This window comes from Sciurus vulgaris, assembly GCF_902686455.1.
Source record: "Sciurus vulgaris genome assembly, chromosome: 9".
Classification (NCBI taxonomy): Eukaryota; Metazoa; Chordata; class Mammalia; order Rodentia; family Sciuridae; genus Sciurus; species Sciurus vulgaris.
This window is the reverse complement of record NC_136469.1, coordinates 146,208,921-146,233,026: the sequence shown is the minus strand read 5'-3', so window position 1 is coordinate 146,233,026 and position 24,106 is coordinate 146,208,921. Positions and strand designations below refer to the sequence as shown.

The 24,106-nt window shown below is 53.2% G+C and overlaps 1 protein-coding gene, 1 long non-coding RNA gene and 1 pseudogene across 3 annotated transcripts in view; 1 reads left to right on the top strand and 2 right to left on the bottom strand.

Moving 5' to 3' along the window:
- Positions 1 to 24,106, top strand: part of PDE6B (phosphodiesterase 6B) — a gene marked incomplete at its 5' end in the record, with an annotated part of 53,241 nt that overhangs the window by 5,614 nt on the left and 23,521 nt on the right. The window contains 9 exons of the mRNA XM_079154576.1: positions 4,400 to 4,552; positions 5,171 to 5,260; positions 20,783 to 20,923; positions 21,008 to 21,082; positions 21,514 to 21,578; positions 22,331 to 22,397; positions 22,603 to 22,650; positions 23,558 to 23,707; positions 23,954 to 24,097. Coding sequence (XP_079010702.1) covers positions 4,400 to 4,552; positions 5,171 to 5,260; positions 20,783 to 20,923; positions 21,008 to 21,082; positions 21,514 to 21,578; positions 22,331 to 22,397; positions 22,603 to 22,650; positions 23,558 to 23,707; positions 23,954 to 24,097 — 933 coding nt within the window. The remainder of the gene's footprint in view (positions 1 to 4,399; positions 4,553 to 5,170; positions 5,261 to 20,782; positions 20,924 to 21,007; positions 21,083 to 21,513; positions 21,579 to 22,330; positions 22,398 to 22,602; positions 22,651 to 23,557; positions 23,708 to 23,953; positions 24,098 to 24,106) is intronic.
- Positions 11,405 to 11,709, bottom strand: LOC306669299 (cysteine-rich PDZ-binding protein-like; annotated as a pseudogene). Its single transcript has one exon. The product of its transcript is annotated as a cysteine-rich PDZ-binding protein-like (transcript).
- On the bottom strand, positions 17,124 to 23,630 carry LOC306670112. Its single transcript, XR_013766322.1, has 4 exons — positions 23,508 to 23,630; positions 22,270 to 23,376; positions 19,989 to 21,730; positions 17,124 to 17,680 (listed from the first exon to the last, which is right to left on the bottom strand). It is a non-coding gene; the product is annotated as an uncharacterized lncRNA (long non-coding RNA).

Below are 24,106 nucleotides of genomic sequence, written 5' to 3'. Positions count from 1 at the left end.
ACTGAGAAGTGACTGACACATGTCATGAGCATCTATTACTTAACTCGACTTTGAATTTTTAAATTACGTGAAAAGTCCACTTAGGATCATCTGCCCCATTTGCATTTACCTAATTTATGTACTTTTCACTATTACATCTTGATTGTATAAGAAAACTAGACATCGGGCTAGCATAAGTTTCATTTCAAGTTATTTGTCTGTCACAGAAAAGTCCTAAAAGTTACGTGGATATACTTACTGTACAGGAGCAATGGCCGTTTATCGGCCTGCTCACTCTGGGGTGGACTTGTGTTTCTGCAATCCAGCGTTAGTGCTGAAGTGCTGACAGCCTTGGAGAGCTCAGTCTCTCCAAGCCAATGGCGCATTTTGGGGTTCCTTTCCAGAGAGGCAGGAGCAGATGGTCTTGGTCTGAGGTTGGACTGATGTTGAAGAGCGTTGTGTCAAGCCTGACCTCTGACAGCAAGTCAGACAAGTGTGCAGGACAGTGCTGGGCATCTGACAAACTTAATATCAGTTTATTTATGAGAGATTCATCTAAGTCATGTGGATGAAAAGCATTTGGATTAACTACTATATGTTTTTAGCAAGCTTACATGCATTTAATTTATGAGCACTCAGACAATTAAAAATAGAGCTCTTAGAAATCCAATGTAGAAAAATTTCAAGATGCACAGCACACACATAGACAGAAAATGAATTCACAGAGGTAATTTCAAATTTTTGCTTTTAAATAAAAACCCTCTTTCAGCTTGGCATTAGAGAGCAGTCTGGGAGAACGGACTATGATGAAACATTTCTGCCAGCCTCCATCTGGTGTCTTCGGGTCTTGTCTGAGTCTTGGAGCAAGTGGGTTGTCGCCTTTTAGGTCCTGGATCATCGTGCAAACCAAGATCCTCTTGTCCTTACCTAGCAAGCATTTTCAAGGAGCCAAGGCAACAGCAGGAAGGAAGCAGAAACCCAGGGTGGACACTGTTTTCTGGGCAGCTGCTGGGATTCCCCTGGAGTTCCATCTGCAAGTTCCCCCAGCCAGGAGCAATCAGCCCCTCTTCCTTAAAGACCCCTGGGCCTGGGCTGTGCTGCCCCAGGGCACAGTCCTTGTTCTGGCTGCTAATTCTCCAAACTGCTACTATGGGGTAAGAAGCCAGGCTCCACCACCAGCTGTGCCACAGACTGGGATTCAGTTGGTAGAAAAACAGGTTTATGCAAAGCCAGCTTTAAAGGGAAACAGATGGGACTTTTTTTTTTTTTTTAGTCTGAAATCACCATTATCAGAGAATTTAGGGGTGAAGAAAGTTTTTACAAGAGAAGAAGCAAAGCTGAATAAAAGACAGGAAGTTCACTCTTGCAGAACACCTCAGTCTCTTCTTTGCAGGAGGAAGTTTTTATTCTCAGGTGAAGAAGTTCAGAAGCTAAAACAATTTGCAGTGTTGTTTCAAATCCTGTGGGAAACAAGTTATCTGGACATTGCCCTTAATTCCAGAGGAAGCCTGTTTCCCTTGCAGCAGGTCAGGAGTGTGCTGGGGCAACTCCCTAGACAGCGCCTCCCATTGCAGGAGGCAGGGCAGGCTCATGGGAGATCCCCTTGAGTGTGCGCACTGGGAAGACTCCAGCTCCTGCAGCCTCAGACACAGCAGTTCAAAGAAGAACAGAAATGTCCCTGGTGGGGAGTTTGTGTCAACATGAGGTTATAATGAGCAAAGTTGACTCTGGACATCTAGAAGAGGCAGTCTGGGCTGGTTTAGCCTGGCCCCTTGTGGTTTTCTCTGGAGGGCCTGATCTGAAACAAAACTGGGAGGGACATTTGGGGTCTTCAGCTCCTCTCTTGGCCCTCTGAGTCGCTGCACACAAGGTAGCAGGACTTCCAGGGACACGTGCTTTATAGGACCCAGATACCACTCGGATGAGAGAGAGGCACAGACAGGCAGGAATGCAGGAACCAGCAAGACCATGGAGAGCAGGCACTTAAGAGGACCCTCCATGGGCAAAAGGGCGCCAGAAGTCCGGGCAAGGCCACCCCACTGCACCGTGTGCACCCATCCCTGGACCTGTCCGTATCAGAGTCTGTATCAGGGTCTCTGGGAGTTGGAGGGTTCTCAGCCACTGTACGCTCCAGATGAGGCCATCCCGGCCCTCTGAGCAGGAGGTTAAGGTCTCTGGGGAGCACGGAAACCCAGCATGGACAGTGGAGCGGGTAAGATGGACAGGCAAGGAGCCTCCCATACCACTAGAGCGCAGCCTGAGGAGGAGCAAGGAGGGAGGTGGAGCCCATCGCCAGGCCTACATGCTGGCCTTTGCTTTCCAGTACACCTGTGTATCCTGGGGCTGAAGGTCAGGTAAGAGAGTCAGGCTGGCACGGGGATGCTGCCACTGGACGACAGGAAGGGAGCCACCGAGGCCAGGGACAGAGGCAGTAGTAGGCCTGGCTGACTGGAGGGCCGCCTGATTGTGAGTGAGCAACAGAGGGAGGGGAAGTTGAGGAAAGGAGAGAATTTGGGAATGAACAAACGTCTGGACACTGCTCAAGGTCAGTGGTGGTTCCAAGAGTGCTCGGGAATCTACCCCTTCAACCTTCCTGCAGGCTTCACAGAGCCAGGAAGATCAGTGCCAGCTGGGGTTTAGCACAGGCCTCCCAAGGGAGGAGGACACCTCCCTCAAACCAGTTGCTCAGGGGGGCAGCTTCTGGCAGATCTTTCAGGGGACCAAGATTGTGGCCACCAAGCTGGACTCCAGGGCTTATCTGCCTTGCTCCTGGGGCCGTGATGGGGTCCTGAGACACCCACAGACACACCAAGGCTGGTCATAGACCATGGGCCGAAGGTCCCAGAGTACTGCCCAAGGAATCTGGCATAAGGAGGGAGGCCCCTGGGTGCTTGAGTCAGGGGCAGATCAGGGAAGACAGAGGCCATTGCCACAAAGATGCCAAGGGCACTGAGGGCCAGAAGAGCTGGAAGAGCCCAAGGCACTATCAGGAAAGCAAGGTGTGGTGGAGGAGGGAGCCCAGCATTGGCAAGTGCTAAGGGCAAGCCCAGGCAGAGGAAGGGGTGAGAAGCCCTTGTAAACAGAGGCTGTGTGCCCACTGAGTCCCAGGAGAGGGACCACGTGGACAAGGGAGGAGACTAATAGAGCAGGGCGGACATGAGACTGGAGGCAGGGCCCCAAATGGGTCTAGATTATATTTCAAAATCAGTCTTTACATGTGTTTAGGAAAAAGAGGAAGGACAAGGTGGGGTGCAAGGTGTGGGAAAAACTGGGGGAGGCAGAGCTTCTGAGAAAAGAGAGTTGGGGCTATGGTTCACCAACCACGTCGTCAGAGGGTGTCAGTGTGTCAGTGTGTCATCAGAGGTCGGGTGTGGGCAAGCCTGAGGCGTCTCAGGGGCCAGCGTGCTCCACCTGAGGCCCGGGTGTGACCTCCCCTTCTCCAGCAAGGCAGCCCACTGGTCCTGCTGAAAGGGAGGTGAGACACAGCATGGACTTCCTGGGCTGCATGTTGGAACCAGATCACAGAGAAAGGGGGGAAGTCGTCAGCACAGGGACAGCCAGGCCACTACCCAGGCAGCTACACTGGTAACTAGGGGTGGGGGACACGGGGCCGGGCCCTGATGGCTGGGGAAGCCAGACCCAGCAAGGCAGAGGCAGAGCCATGCCCCCGCCCAGTGCCAGAGCCTTCCCCTCACACAGACAAGACCACAACCAGGAAGCAGAGGAGGAGGCCGACCAAGTCCCGCCTTCCAAGGCCTCTGGGGGCCACTCAGTACACTCACTGAACAGCCGCTGCTTCTGGATACAGAAGCCAAGACCAGGGACAGGAGCCCCTCTACATCTGCGGGAGCAGAAGCAGTCTCCCTGGGGGCCACAGATGGCCAAAGCTCTCACGTGGAGCAAAGAGAGTGGTGTTGTGGGCAGCTGCCTATGAAGCAGACCCGGGGCAGAGGGGCTGGCAAGTCCTGGGGGTGGCACCTTCAGCCCAGCTCACGAGCTGCTCCCATCCTGGTGACAGTGCCCAGGCCGGCTGTCAGGCACGGGGTCGTGGCTCTCAAGCAACGGTCACCCTTGGGGGCAGTGTGAGCCTCCAGCCACGGCAGAACCCTGACCACAAGGGTGCAAGGATGGGTGGTCGCACAGACTCCGGCATCCAGGGTCCGGGAGAGGGCAGGCAGGTGCAAGTGAGCCGAGGAGCCCTCTCCAGAAGTCGGAGGTCAGGGTTCATCTGCTCAGGGGGCAGGCTGGCGGAGCCACAGGCACGGCCGCGGTCTCAGCTCCAGCTCCTGTGACCGCGTCCCAGGCCCAAGGCAGGGCCCCTGGCCTCCGTGCAGAACTGGCAGTGGCTTCAGAGTTCCACCCCACCGAGCTGGGCCACAGCCAGGGCCCCCTCCGCAGCAGCCTTCTCTCCCCTTGGCAGAATCCCCACTTCAGCCCCTTCGCCGATGAACTCACTGACTACGTGACCAGGAGCATCCTGGCCATGCCCATCATGAATGGCAAGGACACCGTGGCAGTGGTCATGGCAGTGAACAAACTCAGTGGCCCCTGCTTCACCAGCGAGGATGAGGACGTGAGTGTGCAGGGAGAGCGAGGCCTCGTCCTGACGCCCTCCTGCCTGCTGCAGCCTCTTTGCTGCAGCGCTACACTAGTACCCACCTGTGCTCACGTGTGCATCTCTGTGTGTGAGCCACGTCCCTCTGCACACCTGTGTGAGCCACGTCCCTCTGCACACCCATGTGTGTTGGCCACGTCCCTCTGCACACCCATGTGTGTTGGCCACGTCCCTCTGCACACCCATGTGTGTTGGCCACGTCCCTCTGCACACCCATGTGTGTGTGAGCCACGTCCCTCTGCACACCCATGTGTGTTGGCCACGTCCCTCTGCTCACCCATGTGTGTTGGCCACGTCCCTCTGCTCACCCATGTGTGTTGGCCACGTCCCTCTCACACCCATGTGTGTTGGCCACGTCCCTCTGCACACCCATGTGTGTTGGCCACGTCCCTCTCACACCCATGTGTGTGAGCCATGGGCCTGTACCACACACCTGAGCTTGTGTGAGGCCACACCAATGGGTGTGCAAACTGGTCACTAGCGTGTCTCTGTGTGGGTGGTGGTCCTCAGTGACCTGGTGCCCATTCCGTCTGGAACCTGGGATCGCTGACTCCTGATGCACACTGGCTCTTTCAGGTTTTCAAGAAGTACCTGAATTTTGCTGAATTGAACCTGAAGATCTATCACTTGAGTTACCTTCACAACTGTGAGACACGACGAGGCCAGGTATGTACAGGGCAGCAGAGCTGGCCTCAGGCCCAGCCTGCTGTGCTCCTGAGCTGACCTGTCCTCATGAGTGGCTGAGACCATGTGCTTTGTGTGGGTTGGGCATGACTCTGGTCAGGTGGGCCCCAGTGCCCTGTCTCTGCCCTGCCCATATGAGCTGGGTGGTGGAGATGCTGTGCACACCTGGGCAGGCGGGGCTGTCTCAGGAGGGGAGGACTGTCTTCTGTGGCTGAGCTGAAGTCGGGGCAGGAAAGGACCCTGCAGGGTCAGGACCCGCTGCTCACCTGAATCCTGGCCATGGAGGGGAGAGGTGCCTGCAGGGGTGCAGGAGGTCCCACACTTTCCAGACACACCCCATAGCCCTCAAGGGGCTGAGAGCACGGAGTCACGGAGCTTGGTGGTTGAGCTCCCTGGCAGGTTCAGTCCTGGCTGAACCTGGAATCTACTTTCTCTGAGGGCAAGGGACATGTGGGTATCCCCCAGGGTCAGTGCATCCTGAGCAGCAGAGGTGCCTGGGGGAGCCTCCAGCACAGGTGACCCTCCAGCCTGGGTCCCCTTCACCCTGGGGGCCTGAATAAAAGTTGAGTAGGCAGTGCAAGTGTCCAGGACTGAGAAAACCACACCCAGCATGCCCTAGGGGCCATGGAAGGCAGCAGGCCACCTGTGCCTTGCCATTTCTTGCTCTGCTTCTTCTGCAATGCACCGGGTCCTGGTCCCCTGCTGAAAATCTGTTAGAAAGGACAAGAGTCCACTGTGCCTAGGTCCCGCGCGCCGCCCCAGACCCCACCCTAACCCACCCTTGGCCCCTGTGCCTCTTCGACACAGTTAGGGTCTGGACTGGGATCTGCACGTCCTTACTTTTTGGCACTACAAGATATTCCAGCCTTCTTTGTATGCCTTCTACCTAGTCCTAGGATTTGGCTCCTGTTCCAAGGAGCCCTGTTCCCTTGATCAGAACATGGTGTTAGAAGACAAGTCCGTGCCGGGCATGCTCTCTGCTCCAGGGAAGTCCCTGCTTCCAGACCCTCTCTGCTGACATAGTGTGCTAACTTGTGTGTGTGCATATCTGTATTTCTGCATGCAGCTGTCTGCACCTGTGTTAGGTTAAACACCAGTGCTCAGCCTGCCCCTCTTGATGAGGTGCAAATCCCCACCCACCCTGCCTCCCACCACTTACCACTCACTCGGTTTGTTCACCACCTGGTGTTAGGTTGGTTAGCCTGAGCTCACACAAGAAGCACCTTTATCCAGCAGAGCACAATGCTGCATAGATTCCTGTGCCCTCAAGTGTCAGAGATGCCACTCGTTTCCCCCAGGCCCTGCAGCAAGGGAGCATAGCACATTTGTAATGCTGCAAAAGTCTCTTGTTATGGTCTATACTTTTCCTTGAATCTCTCAACCCACCTAATTGATTGTTTTGCACACATAGAGTTAGTCTGTGCACTTTGCAAAGTTCAGTGGGCCTCCCCACATGCATAATGACGTATCTCTACCATCGCAGTGTCGTAAAGAGGACCTCCTTGCCCTGAGACTCCCCAGCCACCTGCTCTCTGTCCCCAACTCAACTAACCCCGGGCAGCCGTGGAGCTGCTACTGGAGCATGTGGCCCTCCATGTGGCTTCTTCCACTTCAACATGAACATAAGGTCCCTCTGTGTGTCTTTGTGACAAGCACTCATTTCTTTTTACTGCTCAGAATTGTTTCGTTGTCTGGATTTATCACAGTTCAGTTATCCGCTCACCCTCTGAAGAACATCTTGCTTGTGTACAGCTTGGGGCAGTTATATATAAAGCTGCCATGAGCAGCGTGTGCAGGTTTCTGTGTGATATAAGCACCCTGCAGCCTGGACCGCAAGGGACTCCGCTGCCAGGTCACATGGCCTGACGATGCCTGGCCGTGAGAAGCCACCCCTCATTTCCAGCAGCAGCGAATGAGGGCCCCCCGGGCTGTGGCCTCATGCCTCAGCAGCACCAAGTGCTGCGCCTTCCGGGCCTTAGTCCACCAAGCCAGGCATGGGGCATAGGTGGCTGACCCACAGTGCCGCGTGGAGAGCTGGCGAGCGCTGGGCATGTGCTTATTCGCCACCAGCATATCTTATTCTCTGGTGAGATGTCTGTTCAGATCTTCCTTAAACTGGGCTTTTTCTCTTACGTCTTAGTGTAAGGGTTTCTGGTATATTTTGGAAACAAGCTCTTTAACCGATATGTGCTTTGCACATACTTTCCCCAGGATGTGGCTTGTCTTTTCACTTTTTATAGTATATTTGGCAAAACAATAAGTCTTAAATTTTAGTAAAGCCCAGTTTCTAAGATATAGAAAGTCCAGTGATCCATTTTCAGAATACGAGTATTTAGCCTCCAATGCAATATTGGGTGTAAGAAAAAAGGCAGGAGGGGAGAACAGAACGGAAAGTCACCAGCATCAACCTGAGTGTGACAGTCACAGCTCTTTGAAAAAGAGGAGGAGGAGAACCCACCTGACCAAGGAAGCAGCCTGCACCCTGCGCTTCCCGAGAAGGCACCAAGGAACAAAGGGAGGGGGGGACAGCTGAAGGAACATTTCTTCAAATAAAACCTAGGCAACCTTCAGGGAGACTGTGCACCCCATGGTGCTCAGCCAGTGAGGCACCAGGGAAGGGACCTTGGGCACCAGGGAATGAATGCTGACCGCAACGGTCTGGGTGTGCCTGATCACCGACACCTGCTCTTGCAACACTGCCATTAACAGCCTCACTTCTCTGTGCCTTTTCTCTCGTGTATTCTTTGGGTTTGGACAGGTGAGTTTCTCACACACTTACCTTTTTATGTGTGTGGAGGGGTACTGGGAATTTAACTGAGAGGTGCTGCCTCACTGAGCTACATCCCCAGCCCTTTTTTGTCACCGGCTCTTTGCGGTACAAAATCCGTGGATATTTGTCACCGCCTGCAGCAACAACTTGCACGGGTCTTATGGGTGGTGGAGTGGAAACTGAGGCACTTCTATCTTTCTCTTTAGTGCACTGCTTTCTTGCTTGTTTGTTTATAGAGGATAGAGGAAATGAGGTTTACTTGCTTTGAGAGGAGAGAGAGACCCCGCTTATCAGAGAGAAAGAGACTTTGCTTAAGAGAGAAACTTTGAGAGAAGGACAGGCTTTGCTTAGAGCTTAGGAGAGAGGCCTGCCACGTCTTAAAGTCCTGCATCCTGTGAGCTAAGGGTACGTCCACCCAAGATGCCCTAGTGATGCGTCTCAGTTCTCCTTCCGCGATCTGCCTTCCGCCGCTGCCCCTACTCGCTGCTGTCGCTTTTCCCTACTAGCTGCCGTGGCACGTTTTCTAGCTGCTTTTCCCTGAGTGTGTCTTCTTCTGCTGTTTTCCTGCTAATGGCTGCTGTCTCTCTGTCTCGCTCCACCTATGCTTATACCACCTCCAGGAGGCGGAGAGCAGGGCCACGCCTCTTACACAAAGATTAGGCGAGATGCTCCGAGCAGGCAATTAGTGCTCGAGAACACAGGCGCATACATTGTGTGCGTGGATGAGAAAATCACCTGAGTGTGCTTATGTCAATTAACCTCCTCGCTGCCGATGTGATCAACATGGCACAGCCCCCAACACTTTTTATTTCAAGACAGGGTCTCACTAAATTGTCCCAGTTGGCCTTGAAGCTGAGATCGACTTCCTCAGCCTCCTGAGTTGCTGGGGTTGAGGTGGGCCCCACCATGCCTGGCTCCCAGGTCCCGGATTTTCACTGTGCATTGTAGCCATGCCTAAATGCTTATCTCACACCACAGGAGGCCAAGATCCCAGCACATCTCATACCTGTGCCCTACACAGGTCCAGAGTCCTCTTATAAAAGTTGTGGACTCTGATCTAGATTCCCTTTATTTATTCATTTATTTTTTGCTTTGTTTTATTTATTTCTTTGAGGGGTGGGAAGGAGACTAAAAAGAAGTTCGTTGTTTGCTTCTAAGAGCTTTCCCAAAGGCGGGGGATCCGTTCCCACTACACATCAACGTGGATGAACACTGCCTCATAAGCTCTCATGACCATTGAATTCAAGGCGATCAATGTGTGCAGCATGTTTTTCTGGAATCCAGTGAATTCCCTTGGACACATGGGTACTCCTTATATTCTTCACATATAAAAGGAACTAGCTACTTTGGCTTCTAGAACACATTTTTTTTAACTCACAAATCCAACTTGTTTTGATTGGAATCTGGACTAATTACTAAGGAATCATCAAGCGATGATGGCCTCAAACATTTAAATATCCTCTGAAACTGCAGTTCGTTAAGGGACTGCTGACTCTAGGAACCATGCCACCAGCAAGGGGATGAGACAGGATTCTCATTCCAGACGCCAAGTTGAAAGCAAAATATCAATGGCCCCTCACTTTTGCAATATCTATAAGTAAAAGTATATTGAGAGGATAAGATAAAATAATGTTAAGTGAAAAGTGCATACAGAACTCAGAAATAGTTTTTCATTAAATTTGCTACATTAGTTCAAAAAATGCTCATAAGAAAAATAAACACAGCAAAATATTAGTAATATTATTGCTGTTTAGAACTTGTTGAGAGCAAAAGAATGAATACTGATCAACTTTCCTCACTAAAACTTAGTCATTTGTTCTGAGAAAGGTTTTTTTTTTTAAACTTATATATGGTATTTTATTTTATTTTATTTTTATTGTAAACAAATGGGATACATATTGTTTCTGTTTGTACATGGAGTAACAGCATACCATTTGCATATTCATATATTTACATAATGATGTTTGATTCATTCCGTTATTTTTTTCCTTCCCCCCCACCCCTCCCACCTCTCTTTTCCCTCTATACAGTCCCTCCTTCCTCCATTCTTGTCCCCCTCCCACTCCCCATTATGTGTCATCATCCGCTTATCAGTGACATCATTCATCTTTTGTATTTTTGAGATTGGCTTATCTCACTTAACATGATATTCTCCAATTTCATCCATTTGCCTGCAAATGACATAATTTTATTATTCTTTATAGCTGAGTAATATTCCATTGTATATATATATACCACAGTTTCTTTATCCATTCATCAATTGAAGGGCATCTAGGTTGGTTCCACAGTCTGGCTATTGTGAATTGAGCAGCTATGAACATTGATGTGGCTGTATCTCTGTAGTGTGCTGATTTTAAGTCCTTTGGGTATAGGCCAAGGAATGGGATAGCTGGGTCAAATGGTGGGTCCATTCCAAGTTTTCTAAGGAATCTCCACACTGCTGTCCAGAGTGGCTGCACTAATTTGCAGTCCCACCAGCAATGTATGAGTGTACCTTTTTCCCACATCCTCGCCAACACCTATTGTTGCTTGTGTTCTTGATAATCGCCATTCTAATTGGGGTAAGATGGAATCTTAGTGTAGTTTTGATTTGCATTTCTCTTATTACTAGAGATGTTGAACATTTTTTCATATATCTGTTGATTGCTTGTAGATCTTCTTCTGTGAAGTGTCTGTTCATATCCTTAGCCCATTTGTTGATTGGGTTATTTGTATTCTTGGTGTAGAGTTTTTTGAGTTCTTTATATATTCTGGAAATTAGCGCTCTATCTGAAGTATGAGAGGCAAAGATATTCTCCCACTCCGTAGGCTCTCTCTTCACATTGCTGATAGTTTCCTTTGCTGAGAGAAAGCTATTTAGTTTGACTCTATCCCAGTTGTTGATTCTTGCTTTTATTTCTTGTGCTGTGGTAGTCCTGTTGAGGAGGTCTGATCCTAAGCCAACAAGGTGAAGATTTGGACCTACTTTTTCTTCTATAAGATGCAGGGTCTCTGGTCTGATTTCGAGGTCCTTGATCCATTGTGAGTTGAGTTTTGTGCAGGGTGAGAGATAGGGGTTTAGTTTCATTCTGTTGCATATGGATTTCCAGTTTTCCCAGCACCATTTGTTGCAGAGGCTATCATTTCTCCATTGCATATTTTTGGCACCTTTGTCTAGTATGAGAAAATTGTGTTTATTTGGGTCTGTGTCTGTGTGCTCTATTCTGTACCATTAATCTACCTGTCTATTTTGGTGCAATACCATGCCGTTTTTGTTACTATTGCTTTGTAGTATAGTGAGATAGGTTATTTTTAAGTTGAACATCTATGTTATGCCTTGAAAATTCCAAGCAGCAAGGAAAATCACAGAAAGCCAGTTACTTCACCAATACATCGGCACAGATGTTCCTGTAGTTTTTTGTATCCAGAGCCTTTCTACTACACATTACACAGATGCCCTTTTTGTAGGCACAGTCCTGGAGGAAATGAGAACCCGGCTGGTGCACAGAACTTTTACAAATTATGCAAGTGGAGAACTTATTCTTTCCATGTGGATCAAGTCTTGCTTTTCTTGAAGTCAGACCTGTATTTTCATTCAGCTTTCTGTGGCATTTCCTGCACCATCTTTCCATGTATCTGAGTGATAACAACCACATTTCTTTTCACATTTTCCACATACCATCCTTCCATCTACAGTTCCCTCAAACGCCACAGCAGCAGCTCAAAACATCAACACTCTAGATGCACATTACAGAGTAGGTGTCCACTTGTTCCATCTTGTCAACCACCATGTCAAGAGAGCAGTATCTCTCTCTTGATCACCTCCGTCCTGAATCAAAGATCAGCGTCGTTGTGTGGGTGGTCCTGAGCTCTCGGATCCCTTCGTTCACACAGGTTTTTCATCTCTGGCTGAGTAGTAGTCCTGTTGGGTTCTGGGCTCTCATGTCCTCCCTATTTCTAGGCCTAGAATTTTTGCCCACTTTTCCCTACAGAGCTGCCCATAGTCAAAGTTCTGCCTGTGTCCCCACCGCACCTCATTGGCAGTTTCCTGCACACCTGGGCCCTGCTCTGTCCTCAGCCCCCCTTATATCCCATTCTCCGGAATGTTGTCTCATGTTTCTCAACAGTCTCAATCACATTCACACAACCCCCGGGATGTCCTGACCACCAGCAAAGTGCTTCTCTCTCAAGCCTGAGTTAGATTATCCTGCCTCGGTCCATGCAGGGAGTTACCTCCTCACTATGGTGCTCCTCAGGGCCCTTCTCCGTGTTGCTGATCCACTTTTCATCCACCTTGAATTTTGGGTCCTTTGTTGGCCTCAGGGATGGAAGCCTCCTCCCCTGCTCCAAAGCCACCACAGCAAGGCATCGGGGTACATCTCCTCTAGAAGTGGGAGTCCTCAGGCCCTAGAGGATGTGGAGCCCCACACTGGGTGCCAAAACCACTAGAATACTGAGGTGCCGCCAGAAAGCAGACATGAGCTCTCAAGTGGGCAGGCAAGGCAGACTTCACCTCTGCCAGAAGGGCTGCTGTGGAACCCACCGGCAAGCGCCCCAGGCAGGATGTCTGCCTGCTTTCATCCCTAATGCAGTGCTGCTCTTCACTCTGAGGGGGGGAGTTTGGGGCTACAATCTACACAATTAACTAACTTTTAAAATCGGCATGGACAGGGAAGTGCTCTAATTAAATGGTTAGACTGGCTCCATTAAGGCTGCATGCTGCACTCTGAAAACAGACTGAGGGGCTTCCTGTGCCCCAAGGCCTGCTGTGCCGCTCTGCCTGATTTGACCTTCTCTTTCTCCTGATGCTATAGGCTTGGGCCAGTCTTTCCCTAGTTTCCCGAGCCTGGATTGTTGATGTGGAGTCTGTCTTCTTTCCTAACAAGTGCATTTGATGCTGTGAATCTCCCTCTAAACCTTGCTCTCACCATATCTCACAGATTTTGATAAGTTGTATTTTCACTTTCATTTAGTTCAAAATCTTCAAATTTCTCTAGAGGTTTTGGCTCATATATCGTTTGATCTGTTCAATCTGCTTTGGAACTGTCCAGTTCTCTGTTATCAATTTCTAGACTAATTCCTCCATGGGGTGAGAACGTGCATCTTGTCATCTCTACGTGTCTAAATCAGTTCAGTGTACCTCGTAGACAGGGTGTGCTGCTTTGGCAACTATCCCACATGAGCTTGGAAAGAAGGTGTGCTCTGCTGCTGGGGCGAAGTGCCTGCAGCTGTCAGTTGCACCCAGCTGTTTAGCTGCGAGTTCGACCTCTTGCTAACCTTCCTACAGCTCTGCCTTCTTGATGGGGTAGCTGGTGCTTCCCACAGAAGTGGAGTGGCGGCAACCCTGGGGCCTGCACTCTGCTTCCAGTGCATGTGGCCAGGGTGGCAGGACCTTCTTGGAGAAAAGATCCCCTGTCTCCATGCACGCCTTCTCCACCCCAGATCCTCCTCTCGAGAACTCTGCGTGTTCCAGAGTGAAGACAGCTGCTCCGGCGCTTTCCTTTGGTGTTGGGCACACACCCACTCCCTCCCTTGCTCTCCAACCATCTGCCTTTCCACCTGAAGGGCGTTTCTCAGGTGTGTGCCTGGGCTCTTCACACTGAAGTGACTGCTGCCTGGCTGGACTAACCTCTGCCGTGTTCTTTACTGCATTCTGTGTTGCTCTTGTGTGCTCTTTTCTCTTTTTTCCCACCTTCTCTGCTTTTAACTGAGCATCTTACATCATTCCATTTTCTCTCCTCTCTGAGCAATAGTACTGTTTCCAGGGTCGGGGGCCAGGGCTGAGACCTCAATTCCCAGTGAGCCTAAGTTGTTGGTTTTCAGTCTGGTCTATATCCTGATAACCTTAAAAGCAATTGCAGGGCTGGATGTGGCTCAGTGGCAGAGGCCTGCCTAGCAGGCTCAAGGCCCTGGGTCCATCCAGCACCATCGAGAAAAAATAAAACAGTTGCAAACATTCCCAAGCCCTTCCCCGAGGTGCTCATTCCCCAGCAAGGCAAACCTGGAGAACCCCTGGGGCTCCAGGTTCTGGGGCCATGGGCACATCCAGCTCCAGGACACTTCCTGATCTCTATGGAAAAGCTTGGTTGCTTTGGGGGGTCTCTTGGCAGATGCAGCCCAAGAACTCACTGTCCAGGCACAGAAATACCACAAGTGAGTGTCATGAGTCCCAGCAGCCCTGGGCCCCCATGGCATCCCTGCCAGGAGCAAGGAGGGTGCTGGGCCCCTGACCCCATTCCCAGTCACAGCCGCCCACACACCCAGGTGCCTCTGTGGGGACTGTTCCTGCCCCACTTCGCACACACACCTCCTAGGTCTCACAGGGCCCTGTGCCCGCAAGGAGCCACATCTTAGGAGGCCTGGGCGTGTTCTCTGTGTGGAAGGGCTACAGCTGGTGTCTCCCCACTGTCCTGCCTGCCTGCCCTTCCCATAGTGTTCCCACTCCCATGCCTCAGCGTCCCTTCCCTCTGACACCCCTGCAGTCCACCCTGCTCAACAGTCAGAGCCGCACTGTACAACTCAGGTCTTGCTGCTGGGCTCCCTGCAACCTGGCCCCTCTCCGCACATGACCACAGCCCTCTCTGCAGCCTGGCCCTCTGCCAGGAGCACGGATCCCAGATGGTCCCACATCAGAGGGCAAGTTGCAGGGTCAGTGTCCCCTGTCCTGTGGGGCGGCTCCCCATCCCTCGCCCAGGCAGCAAGGGGAGCAGGCACTCGGGAATCGCAGACAGTGCGGCTTCCTCCCCAGCTTCCCAGGCCACAGGCCACACCCCCATGGGAGTTCAAAGTGCAGATGCCCACAGTACCTGCCAGGCCCTGGGAAAAACCATCTGAGGCCACACGCTGAGCATCTCCAGGAAGCCGGGCTCAGGAAGCTCTGCCTTGGAGGGGAAGTGTCTGTGAGGACCAAAGGCCCAGGGCTTGAAGGCCAGCTGGAGCTCACTCTGCTCCTCCCTCCTGCTGGTAGCACAGCAGGTCCTGCAGCTGCTTCCTTGCCCATCTCCCTCCCAGCTGGGTTCCTTCTGAAAAGTACCTTGACCACTCTGGTCAGAGCCAACAGAACAAAGGAAGCCCGGCTTGGCCCTGGACCTTGGAACACCTCTTTGTCCCATCACATCAGCTCCTGGTCACTTTCTATGGAGCAATTCCCACTGCCCATCACCACTGAAGACTGGATGAGGCCCAGTGGGTCCAGTTCTGTGGCCAGTAGCCATCCATCTGTGTGTCTGGGCCTGGTGGCTCATCCAGAGGCCATGGGCATGCCCAGCATCTCAGGACAGGCATGGAAGAGCCTCAATGTCAGGGCTTACACTGGGCACAAGTGGGAGTTCGGAAGTCAGGAGTGGGGAGGGACTGGAAGCCTGCCATGATGTCCTGGACAGAGTTGGGGAAGGCTGCCTTGGTGTCCACCGTTCTTACCCCGTAATTCCTCAAGAGCAGAGAGAAAGATGAACTGCAGGGAAGTCATTCTGAGTTTGGGTTTTCACGACCTTTGTCCTTAACACCCTAACTCTTAGGGTAACTCCACATAGCTTGGGTAATGGCCGCCTCCTACTAGTGGGGCTCTGCAGGGGACGGTCTGTCCCCTCCAGCAGACCTCTGGGGCTGAGTCCTCCAGGGCTAGCAGGTGTTGATGTGTGTGGTGGGCTGGGGACGGTAGGCACGGGCTCATGGTCAACAGGGCTTGCCACTTCTTGGGGAGGGAGGAGATCTGGACCACAGGGAGCAGAGCCACCTGACAACCGAACACTTGTCCCTCAGCCACACCTGCCCTCGTCCTACCTGGTACTGCACTTGATTGGACATTTCCAACATTTTTTTCAAGACTTCTCCTACTTTTGGTTGACAAGCCATGCCTGTGCACTCCTGTGGGTTCATGGGCTGCTTCCATACTCTCATTGCGGAATGATGGCTCAGGCCCACCAGCACGCCCACCACCTCAGGTACACATGCTTCTCCTTGGAGAGGACATCTGGGACCCACCCTCACTGTTTTCAGATCCACAAGGCTCACTGAGGAATGCAGCTACCTCCTCTGAGAGGCAGTACCTGGACCGCCGCTCCCAGGAACTAGAAGCTTGTGCCATGCCCCTGCTCTCCCCTCCTGCCCACCCAGCTCCTGGCGGCCACAGCCCTAGTCTTCATTTGGCCCAGCTCAGCCTTCCCAGATTCCACATGAGCAAGAGGGTGCAGCACCTGTCTCCGAACCCGTTTCACTCAGGGTTTCGCCTTTGACAAGGAGGCAGGTTCCATATCTTGACTACCGTGAAGCGTGCTGCATCCTTTCAACATACTGATTCAAGTCTTTTGGGTAAATATCTAGAAGTGGGATTCCTGGATCATACAGTACTTCACTTCTAGTGTTTTAGGAACCTCCCACTGATTTCCAAAACAGCTGTCCTGATTTGCATTTCCATCAACAGTGTGCCAGCTCCCTTTTCCTGACATCCTCACTGACACTTATCTTTCATGTTTTCAAAATAGCCAGTTCAACAACTGTCAGGTGACATCTTACTGTGGTTTTAATTTGCATCTGATTAGAGATGTTGGGCATTTTCTCATATACCTTTTGGCCATTTGTACATCTTCTCTTGAGAGAGGAGCTTTTTAGTTTGTGAAGTCCCATTTCTCTATTTTCTATGTTGGAGCCTGTGCTTTTTTTGTACATGCAAAAAAAAAAAAAATCACTTTGCAGACCAATGTCATGTAAACTGTTATAACTGATAATCAAATTCAGTAATGTTGCAGGATACAGAATCAACTTATGAAAGTTAGTAGCATTTGTGTACACTGAAAAAGAAACAATCTCATTTCCAATAGCATCCAAAAATATTTAGGAACAAATTTAACCCAGCAAGTGAAAGACCTTCATATTGAAAGAAATTGAAAACAACACAAATAAATGGAAAGACATCCCATGTTCATGGATTGGAAGAATTAACATTGTTTAAATGTCTGTTATCCAAAGCAATCTACAGATTCAATGCAATGCCCTTCAAAATTCCAATGTTATTCTTCTTAGAAATAGAAAAACAACTCTGCAACTCACATGAAACCACAAAAGACCAAAACAAACTTGACACAGATAGCCAAAACAACTTGACTGAAAAGAACAAAACTGCAGGTTTCACACTCCCAGATTTCAGAATGTCTTCTGAAGCTATAGTAATCAAACAGCATGATGCCAACATAAAAACAGGCACAGGGGCCAATGGAATAGGAGTCCAGAAAAAAACCCAAATTGATTGGTTTTTCAACAAAGGTGATAAGAACATACACAGGGAAATAGATGGTGCCAGGAAAACTAGCTATCCACATGCATAGAAATTAAAATGACCCTTTATCTCAACTCTAATACAAGAACCAATGCAAAATGGTTTGCAGACTTATAAGACTTGAAATCATAAAACAACAAGAAGAAAATGGGGAACATTTCCAACATTTTGAAGTCAAGGAATTTCACACAAGAATGTGGGTTTGGAGCATCCTTAAAAATCTGGGGTGCACACGCCTCACTCCCCTAAGATCAGCAGGCCCTGGCACTGGCCTCAGGCGCACCTCTCCTGCAGTCAGTCAAGGAGTGTGGGTGAAGACGCTCCTCGTCCCAGAGCTGGGATGAGCCTGTGGAGGCTTCCCACGAGAGGACAGAGTGGCCTGTGTGGGGAGTCAGAGAGGACAGGGTCAGGGCCCTGCAGGCACCGAGGGAAGCAAAGGCCACACAGGATGCAAGACGCTGAAATCCTAGCAGGCAGTGTTCCCAGAGGGAAGCAGGGTAACCTGGCAACAGCTCCCACAGGAAGACCCACAGAGGCCTGCACAGAGCTGGGCACTGGACACTGCGCTCCACTGAGGCGAGTGTTCCAGCAGGGCAGGCAGTGTGGCCTGGGCAAAGGGGCCCTGGGAGCCTGATCCTGGCCAGTGGTGGCTGCACAGGCAACAGACACGTATGTAAAAGCGCACCAGCTGTGTTCTGAAAGGAGACAGCAGCACCTCCCTTACTACCGTATGCACTGCACCACCTGGAAAGTCACCAACAAAAGTGAGGAGGCAGCAGAGGCCTGGGGAACGGCTGCCTGGGTTCAGACTACCTTGGGCTCTTTGTCTTCCTCACTGGGGAGCATGACAGACCTGTTCCCTGGCTGCAGGAAATGACACTGGTAGACAGAGGTGGTGCTGGTGGCACCAGGGACCAGGCGGACTGCAGGCGACAGGAGACGCTGCACAGGGATGTGAGAGAGCTCACTCTGTCCCTCTCCCTGGGGGGACAGACCCAGGAGACTGACACTCGGTGACTCAAAAGTCAGACGTGCAGCCAGACTGAGCCTGCTCCAGCAGGAGCTATCGCTGGCACCTGTGGACACCTGTGGACGTCTGTGAAGGTATGGTCCTGGCCTGGAGGCTCAGGGGACAGACACGCAGTGACTCACACACTCTCACCCACACTGGGCTCCTGGGCCAGGGACCCTGGAAGCCTTGGTAGGTGCGCCTGCCTTAGCCTCCCAGTATCCTGAGAGCCTGGCACAATGGTGGGCTTTACACCAGGGGAAACGACCAGACCTAGGAGGCCTTCTGAGGCCCACAGCCTGCAGGAGGCAGTGCCACATCCTCACCCCTGCCTGTCAGGGAAAGGCTCCCACTCTTGGTTCTGGAATTCTTCTGGGGGCTCTCCTTCCCAGCTACAGAGGGCCGAGGCACAGAGCTCCGCCAGCAGCAGGTGGCAGGCCCCCAGCTCCTGATGCCTGTGCAGACAGCCACGCGGGAGCCCCTGGATTCAGGCCGCCCGCCCTGGAGTTGCTCCGCTCACCCTTCCACTGACTGTGAGGCACTGAGTGTGAGGCCTGCACTGGCCACAAACAGACTGCCATCCTGACTCCATGGAAAAGAGGTCGAGTGGGTGGCCACGGTGAGATGGACCATCACAGAGGTCAGGCCGGGTGCGTGGGGCGTCCGGGTGGACCCTCAGGGAGGCATCTGTGGACACCTGTGGACAACAGCCTGAGACAACAGAACGAGAAGTCCCTGGGACAGGGCTCTGAGGACCCAGGACAGAGCCAACGCCCTGTGTTGGGTGGGAACAGTCCCTCAGCCATGTTCAGCCAGGGGAGAGGTGGGTGGGCCATGTCACCAGAAGCCCCTCCCAGCGGAGAGGTGGATGGAGCTAGGCGTCCAGGAGCCCACTCCCCAGAAGCCATCTGTGAAGGGTCAGGTGCCCAGTAAAAACACACCTGCCATTCCAACACGTACAACCGCAGCAAGACTGACGGAACAGTAGGCGCTGTAGCTGCAAGAAAGTGCTCCATATTCAATTGTTAGGAAGTCTAGTCGGACCCACCACCCTCCAGGACTGGACTGACCATGCCTGTGCCTGCAGAGGCCCCAGGGCAGCAGGGCGCCGGGGGTGGTGCTGGTGCAGAGAGCCAGAGAGCCAGGATGAGGCAGACCCGTCGCTACAGCAGAGCCGAGAGGAAGCAAGCCTGAGAGAAGCTGGAGGCCAGGGGTCAGCACCGCCACCCCGCGGGAAGAGTAGGAGGCATGGGATGAGGGGAGCGTGGCTCCTGTGGGGTCCCGGAAGGCACGCAGGACGCACTTTGAGAGAGAGGAGAAGGCTGCAGGACGGAGTGGCCTCCCTCCAGAGGGGGGAGGCAGCACTGGTGGAAGGAGCTGGCCCTGCAAGGAGAGGGAGGGAGCACCATGGGACGTGGGGCGGGGGTGCGCCCTGGACAGGAGGGAGCTGCTGGGTGGAATGCCTCCTTGCTCCAGGATCGGCAGCGGGTCGTGTTCCCTCAGGGTGCAGTGTCCCACCACACGTCCTCCCTCTGCACTCTGGGGAGTAGAGCAACTCGGGTGCCTCCCCTGTGGCCTGCCTGTGCATCTGCTCCGTGGTCGCAGTATGTCCCTCTCCTCAGTGGACATGGTGTCTGCACCGCCCCCTGTGAACTTCAGGTCGAGTGCTTGGACTCACTCGTGGGTTGTGGTCACTGCGGCAGGAGTTCATGTTCCTCCATTCCTGTGCTGTGGGTGTCTGAGGGTGATGGGGACAGGCAGAGGGAAGTCACCTAGGCTTCAGAGGTGGGAGGGCTGGCTATGGAGCCCAGGGCTGCCAACCAGAAATCCTGGTGCAGGGCTGGGTGTTGGAGGCACAGGAGCTGGTGTGGCAGAGGCTGGGCACAGGGAGAGGAGACACTCAGGTACCTGCTCTCGTGAGGGCTAAGGCACCGTGCCAAGGGTGGTGCTGGGAGCCAGGCCTCGCTCACCTCTCTGGACAATGGTAGGCTGGGCATAGGAAGGGAGTCAGAGGCCAAGTCGCCACGCTCAGAGGACTGTCTCCCCTGTGCTGAGACAAAGGGTCTGCTGTCCAGCGAATTTACCTCCTCAAACCCCAGCTTCCGGAAGGCCCACTGCAGAGCAGTCCATTGGAGGCTAGTCGTCCTTCTTTCTTGCAAGCCCAGAGCAATTGATTTCGGTTTTCACTCTTCTCCCTGTGAAGTTTTACTCATTGACCAAACACGAGGCCAGTGCTGGGCAGTGTGTGGCAGGATTGCAACCAAAGCCCAGAGACCTTGCTGCCCAGGGATCCCAGTCCCTCTGGGTCAGGAAGCAGAGTCCTACGCCCAGATGAAAACCTGGGTTACGTAGTGTCCTCCCAGGCTCCGTGGTCAAATGCCTGTGCGCTGAGTGTACCAGGGTGCATTGACCCCAGGCTGCTATGGTCAGACAATTGGGGTCTGCAGGTCTACAGGTGTGCCGCCTCTCCAGGTGCTGCTCTGGTCAGCCAACAAGGTGTTTGAGGAGCTGACAGACATCGAGAGGCAGTTCCACAAGGCCTTCTACACAGTGCGGGCCTATCTGAATTGTGACCGGTACTCCGTGGGCCTCCTGGACATGACCAAGGAGAAGGTGAGGCCTGGTGCTTTCAGGGGCCCTCCTGCCCAGCCTGACCCAGCTCCAGGGTGACTCTCCATTCTGCTCTCTTCTGCCCAGGAGTTCTTTGATGTGTGGCCCGTGCTGATGGGAGAAGCCCAGCCATACACAGGCCCACGCACGCCTGACGGCCGGGTGAGTGGGGGCGTCAGGGCCAGGCCAGCTCCTACCTTGGCTTTCCTGGCTTCGACTCAGGGGAGGCTGTGAGGAGGACCCCTACCCCAGCTGCCCATCTGCCCCAGGGGTGGGGCGGCTTCCCCAAACATCCTCTCATGAGACCGTGCACATGAGTGGGCAAGTGGGACAGAAGGAAGAGGCTGTAAATCAAGTGTGCAACACGTGTCCCTGACCAGGCACGCAGTGTGCCGCGCTGGGTGCAGCTGCGTGAAAATGAGTGTGTGACGCATGCTTGGGACTTGTGGGGCGTGTACCTGTCACCTGCATGTGCTGTCACCTGGAGCTGGGCACGAGCGTCTGGGCAGGGCGTTGGCCCTCTGCCCTCTCAGGGAGGGGTCCCGTGGAGGAGCCACGCCAGGGGCCACACCCTGATGTGTTCTGGTTCTCAGGAAATTGTCTTCTACAAAGTCATTGACTACATCCTCCACGGCAAGGAGGACATCAAGGTCATTCCGTAAGTGTGGGCTCTTCCAGCAGCGTCACGATGGGGCCCTCAGACCAGATGCCACCTTTGGGGCAGTGGATCCTGGGTTTCTCAGGAGGAGCCAGCCCGGCCCACCTGGCCTGTGGTCCTGCAGGTTGGGGCAGGGAAGCTGCTTGCCTGCTCTGAGGTAGTGAGAAGGGAATCGGGGCACTGAGGAGGGAGGTGGCCAGCCACCTGGACATTCAGAGTGGGCATCCAGTGGGATCAGGTGAGCCTTGCAGGGGCTTGGAGGTCAGCTTGGGGGTCTCTTTGCTTGGCCGTCCAGTGCTCACAGATGGAGCCCCACCCTCAAGGAGAAGTTCAGTACAGAGCTCAGGCCCGAGCTCCAGCCTAGAGGGACTGGGGAGAGGAGTGCCCTCCTCAACCCTACAGTGTGGCCAGTGACCCCACGAGCCACAGGCCCAACAAGGCCCCACCCCAGACTCCAAACAGGCACCGGGATCAGGGGCCAGGACTGCAGGACAGGGGACCAACAGAGTCCAGGAGGGTAACTGAAGCCAGGGGTCCTCCAGTGGGGGAGCAGTTCTTGCAGAGTGGAGAGTCCCCAGCAGGGTGGAGTGGGACAAGACTCATCCTCTGACCTCCTCCAGTTCTCACCAGGTTCCCAGCCCCATCCCCACCTCCACCTGAGCTCAGAGAAGGGGGTGACCTGAACACTCACATGCCGTCACACCCAACAACTCAAGTATCTGTCCATCTGACCCTCTGCTTCTCTCCCCCAGCACACCCCCAGATGATCACTGGGCCCTGGCCAGTGGCCTTCCAACCTATGTGGCAGAAAGTGGCTTTGTGAGTGCTGTGACCCTGGGTGCAGACCCATGCTCATGGTGCTGAACGCCTGCACGCCTGCCTCCCCACCTCTGCGCTTCCTGCCACCCTTCACCTTGCTGCGTTAGAAGTTTGCCTCTCACAATCAAGGCTGGGCTGGTCAGTGCCTTTAGAACCAGTGTGCCTGCAACTGCTCCAGGTGACACCAATTCTGATCCTTTTTCAGATCTGTAACATCATGAATACCTCCACAGATGAAATGTTCAAGTTTCAGGTATCTGTCTAGTCATTGGTAGACAATGTGTGTCTCAGGAAAGAAAGTATTTTAGTTCAGAAGTGATAGACCAATTTAGTTCCTGCTGCTTAAGAAACAACCTCAGTTCCAGTGGCTGATGAGAAGCATGTATTTGTGCTCACAGGTCTGCAGGTGGGCTGGGCTCTGCTGAGGTTCCACTGATCTTGTCTAGGCTCTGGTGGGCTCAGCTGATCTTGGCTGAACTCAGTCAATCCTGTCTGTGCTCAGCTGATCTTGACTGGGCTCAGTGGATCCTATCTGTGCTCAGCTGATCTTGACTGGGCTCAGCGGATCCTGTCTGGGCCCTGCTGATCCCATATGGGCTCAGTTGGCCCTATGTGAGTTCAGCTGGGCCAGGCTGAGCCCCAGCAATCATTGCTTGCTCTTCATGTCATCATGGGGGACCATGGGCAGGGCAGGCTCTTTCTGAGGAGGTCACAGGGACTGATGGGAACAGGCTTTGTCTCTAAATGCCTCCTGGAAGAATGGGCCTACTCTCCCTAGCCCATCATCCAAGCCCAGTCTCTTTGGGATGGCAGACAGGACCAATGACACAATACACAGGGCCCAGTATAAACTGGAAGTGTGAGGCCCATGTTGAGCAGTTATGGACAGCATGGAGAGCAGGGCCGCTTGGGGTCTTCTCAGAGGGACTTCTGTGGGCCTGCCACCCTCTTTAGCCAGCTCTGGTGGGAAAACTTGCTCCTCTAGTTGGGAAGACCATGACACGAAGACCGTGGATACCAAGTTCTCAGACAAGCCCAGGGAAGAGACAGGAACTCGCCCAGGCTCCACACCTGAGAGCAGCCAAATGAGGCTCTCTCCCTGGGCAACACCTGGCCGGGGCCAGACCCAAGGCTGCCCTCAGCTCTCTTTGCCCCCACAGGAGGGGCCCCTGGATGACTCTGGGTGGGTCATCAAGAATGTGCTCTCCATGCCCATCGTCAACAAGAAGGAGGAGATCGTGGGGGTGGCGACCTTCTACAACAGGAAAGACGGGAAGCCCTTTGACGAGCAGGATGAAGTTCTCATGGAGGTAAAGCGGCGGAGGTGGCCGTGCGTGACGGCATGGGGTGCCAGCAAGTGGGGTGCCTCCGCTGCTTTCAGCCTCCCCAGCACGAGATCAGGGAGTGGGGATGGGGAAGACCATGAGGCCACACCTGCAGGCCCCACTGCAAGGCTCTGGCTGTGCCTAGCTGGCTAGGGCACCTGCCCACTGAATGACCAGCAGAGCTCATCGGGGAGCACGGGGAAGGGGGTGACCCTGCAGTTCTGTCTCCAGTCCCTTACGCAGTTCCTGGGCTGGTCAGTGCTGAACACAGACACCTATGACAAAATGAACAAGCTGGAGAACCGCAAAGACATCGCCCAAGACATGGTTCTGTACCACGTGAGATGCGACAAGGATGAAATCCAGATGATCCTGGTACCACAC